The sequence below is a fragment of the Sinocyclocheilus rhinocerous genome, unplaced genomic scaffold (assembly GCF_001515625.1).
Source record: "Sinocyclocheilus rhinocerous isolate Xijiao unplaced genomic scaffold, SAMN03320098_v1.1 scaffold558, whole genome shotgun sequence".
Classification (NCBI taxonomy): Eukaryota; Metazoa; Chordata; class Actinopteri; order Cypriniformes; family Cyprinidae; genus Sinocyclocheilus; species Sinocyclocheilus rhinocerous.
In genome coordinates, this window is record NW_015634502.1 from 394,260 (window position 1) to 402,315 (window position 8,056).

General features: G+C 38.0%; 1 protein-coding gene across 2 annotated transcripts in view; it reads right to left on the bottom strand.

Moving 5' to 3' along the window:
• The window catches only part of LOC107745754 (uncharacterized), a 23,206-nt gene extending 17,827 nt beyond the window's left edge, over positions 1–5,379 (bottom strand). For both annotated transcript variants that reach the window (XM_016559708.1, XM_016559707.1), the window contains exons 1-6: positions 5,331–5,379; positions 3,010–3,139; positions 2,772–2,917; positions 2,325–2,523; positions 354–2,083; positions 95–263 (exon numbers count right to left, since the gene is read on the bottom strand). In XM_016559708.1, the coding sequence (XP_016415194.1) occupies positions 95–263; positions 354–2,083; positions 2,325–2,523; positions 2,772–2,917; positions 3,010–3,133 (2,368 nt within the window). In that variant the 5' untranslated portion in view covers positions 3,134–3,139; positions 5,331–5,379. The remainder of the gene's footprint in view (positions 1–94; positions 264–353; positions 2,084–2,324; positions 2,524–2,771; positions 2,918–3,009; positions 3,140–5,330) is intronic.
• Between the last annotated feature and the right edge of the window lie 2,677 nt (positions 5,380–8,056).

An 8,056-nucleotide genomic window follows, 5' to 3' on the forward strand; every position in this document is an offset into this window, starting at 1 on the left:
TAGTTTTTTTTTTTTTTTTTTACCAGTGATTGGTGCCACCTTGCCTTTTTTTTAATGAAAAAAAAAAAGGAAGAAGGCCATTAGGACAACTTACCTGATGTGCTGCTTCTGTTTTTTTTCCGTCTCCCATTTCTGGTAGGTGAAATCTTGCCTTCAGTGTGCTCTAAAGAAGAGTCATCATTGGAATCCAGATCTTTCGCCAAATCTGTGTCACTTTCACCGGAACTATCATCCCAATGAGCAGCATCCCCATTTTCAACAGACTGTGTATAAGTACACCCGTTTTAAACACATGACAAAATTGAGATATGGATAAAATGGTAGAACAAATAAACAGACAGACAGATAGATACCTGTGCAAAGATCTTTTCTGCTACAAGAGATGGACAGGGCAAAACCAAAAAACAGAGGACAAGTCTCTTGAAGATAGATTCTGGTGGAAAAGACTTGAGCACATTACACCAGTATCGTTCCAGAGTAAGGGTTGATGATGTGTCTTCTTCATCCTCTACAAGCTGGTACTCCAAGAACTCATCTGTGAGCTTAGCAGAATCCTCAGGTTTGGAGCAGATGCCAAATTGTACTGCAAGGTCAACTATATTCTTTCCTGTGACCTTTAATCTTCCTGCCGGGCTGAGGAGTTGTGAAATGCCCCTCAGGACACTATCGCTCAGAGGTAGACTGTCAGCAATGGAGGTCGTAAGAGTTTTGTAGAAAGCTAAACACTCCTCATGAAACACGTTCAGGTAATCTGCTAGTTCTTCTTCTCTGGCGGAGATGAAGTCTTCTACCACACCACCTAGACTGAGCTCAGTAGCAGGAAGGCAGAATGTTGAGTTCTCCAGGATGGCTGGGTCTCGTTCCTTCAGGTAGCGTATAACCGCTTGAGGGCGAAGAAAGCTGGAGGCATACGAACGTAGGAGCCCACTTGCTTCTCGAAGGACCTGGACAAGATCAGCACGAACGGAGCCTTTGCTTTGTTGCAGGTGCTGCTCGAAGGCACGGAGTGGTCCAAGAGCATGATCCAGAAACATCAAGGTGATTCTAATTTTAGGATTCTCCAGCTGCGAACAAATTTGCTTAGCTTTATCATTATTTTCATCGCAGGAAATGAAGTATGATACCAAATCACTCCACATTCCAAGCATCCTTTGAACAAGCACACAAAACTCCTCACAACTGTGTGAGAGGGGAGTGCTGGGGTCTTTTAGTTCATCAATGCCCGCAAACAGCATCTTGAGGTTGTCGTTGCTGGTGGAACAAGTTGAGAAGTGTTCATAGATGTTGGCAATAAGCTCCTGAACCTGACTGGAGTGAGCCTGTAGGCCAGCATTGCAGGCAGAGTCAGGTACGCTGTAAAGTCCACCAAGATCAATCACCTGTGGGTTGAGCTCCTGAATCTGCGACACAACACTTCCTGAGGTCTGTTCCTGGTCATTAACATAAAGAGCTACCATGTTGCCAGCAGGAAGCTCAAACTTTTGGAGGACATCGAGTAAACATCCAGATACAGAGCTACCATCTTCAGCCTGAAAGACATCAAGGAGACGGATACAATATCTTGATCGCTTTTCCTCAAAAAAGCCGACTAGCACTGCATGGCAGGAGCTCCTTTTTATGTTCTCTGCATCAAGTGGCACCTGCCCGTATATGTAGATACAGTACGGATTGATCTTACAAGCAGAAACAATATCATTTGGATAATTTAGGCCGAGGATGTAGCTTGCAGTACGCTGGGAGACCTTGTTTATCCTTGAGGGTAAACTGGAAAGGCAATGGTTTTGAATGAAAAGCAGCATGGTTTCACTATAGGAAATAGAGTTTTCTATCAGCTTTCTACTAGATGAATTTAATCCTCCCATCTCATGCGTCATATGCTTCTCAGCCTGCTGGTGTTGCTTAAGATCGAAAAAACCTGCGTGTAGAACGATATTGATGTCACACAATGTGCAGTAAGCACAGTTGTTTCCCATATGGCTGGCTCTGATCCATTTGAAGGTTCTTTGCCATTTAGGATCATAGGTCACAGGTCGCCTCCTTCCATTCAATTCCATGTCTTTGTCAGACTCGTCTCTTACTCTGCCTGTATAAAATGGAAAACAAGTTACATCAGTGTTGTGATGGAATAGTATATGTATTTCAATGACAAATTGATTTCCCAGTCCTATTGATGTTTTTATAGATATTGGGGCATATTTTAACATTATCCATGATTGTGGGAAAACTGAATCAAATAAAAGTCAAATTCTCCATACTGAAAAAATAACAAATAAAACTATAATAATAAAAAAATAAAAACTGAATGGACAATAATGGAGGCTCACCAGATTCACGTGGAATTTTCCAGGATTTTGGAGACTTAACAGGGTCATCTACTTGTACAATATCCTGACCATTACGAGCTTCAACTGGGTTGTACTCTTTCCCTCGCCTCTCATTGACAAAGAAAAATTTCTTGAACCATTTCAGAAAGGTGAAATTGGCTCTAAACTTTCCTGTGAGAAGCTGCTTCACAGGGACCGGCTGAAAGAGGCATAAAAAAATGTAGAAAATCAACATACTGTAAAGAGCTTGACCGATAACCTACTTTGCAAACCATACAAGATTCACATTTAAATATCCAGCATGTAGTTTCTGTTCCACTCATGAGACTAAACAGAATAAACAACATAAGAAATATAACCAAATTTACACATATCAACTTCAATGTTTACAATTTTATATGCAGGAGGATTACTGGGAGTAAAAGAATAGATTAAGGTTAATCTGACCTCTTTTACACCTGATTTCCGGAAAGCTGTCTGCAGAAGACTGTAGTTCTGAATAAAATCAGACCTCTTTTGGGACTCAAACTTTACTTTGCTCATGTCGATGGATCCTGGGAAGAGCAAGTCCATAAGCTGGCAAAAACACGCACCTAAAAACGATAAAAGAAAAAGAAAGAATGATGTTCAGTTTAAAAGGTGTTGGCAATGTGTAGATATTACCAAAATAAAATTTTAACAGTACCTGAACGACATTGCTCCACTTGAGTAAAATTAGTCTGTAATGTTTCGTTGATCCAGGACAAAACTTCATAGCGACTGCACTTGTCATCAGGGTTATTGGGGTCCAGACTTACATTCGTAGCCATCTTATGCTTTCATAAGCAAAATAATAATGCATGTGAGACAGCAATTAGAAGCAATAAATCATAGCCAAAAGTAATTACATTGCACATTTGAAATTAGGGCTGGACAATAATTCAATATCAATATGTATCGCGATATAATTTTTTTCAATAACGGTGATATGATTTTTAAACACATTTTCGATATTTCGATATACATTACCAGTTTCCCATACATTGATTTATTTGTGCCGTTTGACTTCGTTGAATAAACATGAGCACTGCACGTTTCAAAATCAAAAAATGTCGCGGGTGTTTTATATAAATGTATCTGTGAAGGGAACCGACTGTCTTCAGAAAAGTTTCGATGGCATTTTCATTTGATCTGATAAAGAAGCGTTCATGAGCGGAGCTGCTTTGATTACAGCCATTACTGGAGAAACCGCTAGTTCTATCACTCTAAAAGCGCCTCCTGCTAGCAGAGCATGAGTTTTCATTTTAAATAAGCCCGTCTCCAGCAACATTTCCAGTTTTTGTTGTTCAATTTTTTTGTTTTCTGCAGCGACTCGGAGCACTTTTCATACCCTTTTTTTCTGGCTGAAGCACATTTGTTTCAATCTATAAGAATAATCAGCCTACACTACCAGTCAAAAGTTTTTGAACAGTAAGATTTTTAATGTTGTTGTTTTTTTTTAAGAATTCTCTTTTGCTCACCAAGGCTGCATTTATTTGATCCAAAGTACAGCAAAAACAGTAAAATGTTGAAATATTTTTACTATTTAAAATTATTTTCTATTTGAATAGATTTTAAAATTTAATTTATTCCTGTGATCATACATAGGTAAATTTTCAGCATCATTACTCCAGTCTTCAGTGTCACATGATCCTTCAGAAAGATCCAAAGATCAGCATTTATCTGAAATAAAAAGCTTTTGTAACATTATACACTATTCCATTCAGTATAATTTTTATTATTTTTTTGGGAAAGAAATTATAGAAATTAATACTTTTATTTAGCAAGGATGCTTAAAATTGATCAAAAGTGATGATAAAGGCATTTATAATGTTACAAAAGATTTCTATTTCAGATAAATAGTGTTCATATCGATATCGGAATTATATCGTATCGACCGAAATTAAGAAATATATCGTGATATCAATTTTGGCCATATCGTCCAGCCCTATTTGAAATCATAGAAGTGTTTGTAGTTTTATGCTTACATTTAAGGTATGACACTAAACCAGTAACAAGGTAACTTTGCTCACCTATATATAATTTTGTGAAAAAGAGTGACTTATTTAAAAGATAACGCTGGGTGAAGATGATGCATATTGAAGTTACTCTTAGATTCATATGAAATGTATAATGTGAAGTTAATCTCAGAAGCATATGAATTATATCATGTAAAGTTGCATGTGAGATACATGTTTTGAGATTAATCTAAAAGGCATGATGATTAATAAATGTTTTGTATTCTGAAGTCTAGTGAGCCTAGTCTGGCTCATGTTGGACTTCCTCAAAACTAAAAAGACTACAGCCTCTCTCTTGCGTCATTGTGTCGAGTCCTCCCCAGTTCACGAAAATCTCGCGGGGTAATTTTTGCCGCGAATGCTGCACACTTAAAAAGTAGCTTTCACTTTTACAGGTTTAACCGGTGACAACAACACCGTGGATCGCAAACAATGGGCGCACAAAATCAATCAAAGTAATTAAATAAACACAAGATATAATAAACAACACGGTGGCAAGCATTTAGCGGTTGATTTATTGGTGGGATGACATGATCGAATTGTGGTGCTTTAAAGCTTTCGATTATTTTATAATCTTGTCAGTGACACTTACTGTCTTTTTGAACCCTTTCAAAACAATTGGATTAACGCTAACGAAGCTGAAATGTAATTTCATTTGTGTGATTTTAACTTTAAAAGTTGCTTTAACCCAGACGTAAACGGCTAACATGCAGTGCGAAACATATTTGCAAATAACAACAATTTAGTAAACATCTTTTTTTTTTTTTTTATAAACCATAACCGTGTTTTCATTGTATTAAGACCGATTGTCTTTGTCAGTATGTCTTTGTGTTGCTGTAATGGTCGCTCAGATATAGCGAAACAGTATAGGATCATGAAACATAAGAATGGTTTCTGTTTCCGCAGAATCGTAACTCAAGACACAAAATATGACAAAAACGTGCTTTTAAAAACATCAAATATGTCCTACCTTATTTGTACCTTATTCCCGGAGACCTCGCTACTCCCCAATCCAGAAGATTATCCCCAATCTACCCCAGTGCCTTCCCCCAATATATGCATTGTGCTTACAAGCAGTGTTGCCAAGTCCACGGTTTTCCTGCGGAATTGGGCTACTTTAACACTGTTGCCGCGGGTTGTTTTTTATGTCCGCGGGTTGAAGCGACTCCAATAACATGATATTTATCCCCTGGATAACAACAATTTAGTAAACATCTTTTTTTTTTTTTTATAAACCATAACCGTGTTTTCATTGTATTAAGACCGATTGTCTTTGTCAGTATGTCTTTGTGTTGCTGTAATGGTCGCTCAGATACAGCGAAACAGTATAGGATCATGAAACATAAGAATGGTTTCTGTTTCCGCAGAATCGTAACTCAAGACACAAAATATGACAAAAACGTGCTTTTAAAAACATCAAATATGTCCTACCTTATTTGTACCTTATTCCCGGAGACCTCGCTACTCCCCAATCCAGAAGATTATCCCCAATCTACCCCAGTGCCTTCCCCCAATATATGCATTGTGCTTACAAGCAGTGTTGCCAAGTCCACGGTTTTCCTGCGGAATTGGGCTACTTTAACACTGTTGCCGCGGGTTGTTTTTTATGTCCGCGGGTTGAAGCGACTCCAATAACATGATATTTATCCCCTGGAATGCGAAGTTTAGCAGGGGAACCCCGCCAAAAAACGTGTATTTTACCCCTGGAAGGCGATCGAAACGCGACTGGACTAGTTTTGAGTAGGGATTGGGCAGGTTTTCTTGTGAAAACCTGGCAACCCTGGCTGCTTTAGAGAAGAGGAAGAGAAAACTAGGGGTGCACGTAAAAATCTATTCATATATTCCATTCAGTATAATTTTTATTATTTTTTTGGGAAAGAAATTATAGAAATTAATACTTTTATTTAGCAAGGATGCTTAAAATTGATCAAAAGTGATGATAAAGGCATTTATAATGTTACAAAAGATTTCTATTTCAGATAAATAGTGTTCATATCGATATCGGAATTATATCGTATCGACCGAAATTAAGAAATATATCGTGATATCAATTTTGGCCATATCGTCCAGCCCTATTTGAAATCATAGAAGTGTTTGTAGTTTTATGCTTACATTTAAGGTATGACACTAAACCAGTAACAAGGTAACTTTGCTCACCTATATATAATTTTGTGAAAAAGAGTGACTTATTTAAAAGATAACGCTGGGTGAAGATGATGCATATTGAAGTTACTCTTAGATTCATATGAAATGTATAATGTGAAGTTAATCTCAGAAGCATATGAATTATATCATGTAAAGTTGCATGTGAGATACATGTTTTGAGATTAATCTAAAAGGCATGATGATTAATAAATGTTTTGTATTCTGAAGTCTAGTGAGCCTAGTCTGGCTCATGTTGGACTTCCTCAAAACTAAAAAGACTACAGCCTCTCTCTTGCGTCATTGTGTCGAGTCCTCCCCAGTTCACGAAAATCTCGCGGGGTAATTTTTGCCGCGAATGCTGCACACTTAAAAAGTAGCTTTCACTTTTACAGGTTTAACCGGTGACAACAACACCGTGGATCGCAAACAATGGGCGCACGAAATCAATCAAAGTAATTAAATAAACACGAGATATAATAAACAACACGGTGGCAAGCATTTAGCGGTTGATTTATTGGTGGGATGACATGATCGAATTGTGGTGCTTTAAAGCTTTCGATTATTTTATAATCTTGTCAGTGACACTTACTGTCTTTTTGAACCCTTTCAAAACAATTGGATTAACGCTAACGAAGCTGAAATGTAATTTCATTTGTGTGATTTTAACTTTAAAAGTTGCTTTAACCCAGACGTAAACGGCTAACATGCAGTGCGAAACATATTTGCAAATAACAACAATTTAGTAAACATCTTTTTTTTTATTTTTATAAACCATAACCGTGTTTTCATTGTATTAAGACCGATTGTCTTTGTCAGTATGTCTTTGTGTTGCTGTAATGGTCGCTCAGATACAGCGAAACAGTATAGGATCATGAAACATAAGAATGGTTTCTGTTTCCGCAGAATCGTAACTCAAGACACAAAATATGACAAAAACGTGCTTTTAAAAACATCAAATATGTCCTACCTTATTTGTACCTTATTCCCGGAGACCTCGCTACTCCCCAATCCAGAAGATTATCCCCAATCTACCCCAGTGCCTTCCCCCAATATATGCATTGTGCTTACAAGCAGTGTTGCCAAGTCCACGGTTTTCCTGCGGAATTGGGCTACTTTAACACTGTTGCCGCGGGTTGTTTTTTATGTCCGCGGGTTGAAGCGACTCCAATAACATGATATTTATCCCCTGGAATGCGAAGTTTAGCAGGGGAACCCCGCCAAAAAACGTGTATTTTACCCCTGGAAGGCGATCGAAACGCGACTGGACTAGTTTTGAGTAGGGATTGGGCAGGTTTTCTTGTGAAAACCTGGCAACCCTGTTCCAAGGATTGGCCTGTAGAAAGTAGGAGGTCCTATACTGTATTAGCTAGCTAGCTAAGATTTTTTCACGTACGAAATAGCGTGTTGTTTTTCAGCGACAACAACAGTATTTTCACGTCAAGATACAGATGTAAAATAGGCTAAGTTTGAACTGATTTAATGTGTGTCCAGCTGTTTAATTCGTAACCATTAGCGACGACTCTGATGCCAAGAAGGAGCACTGGCGATTTT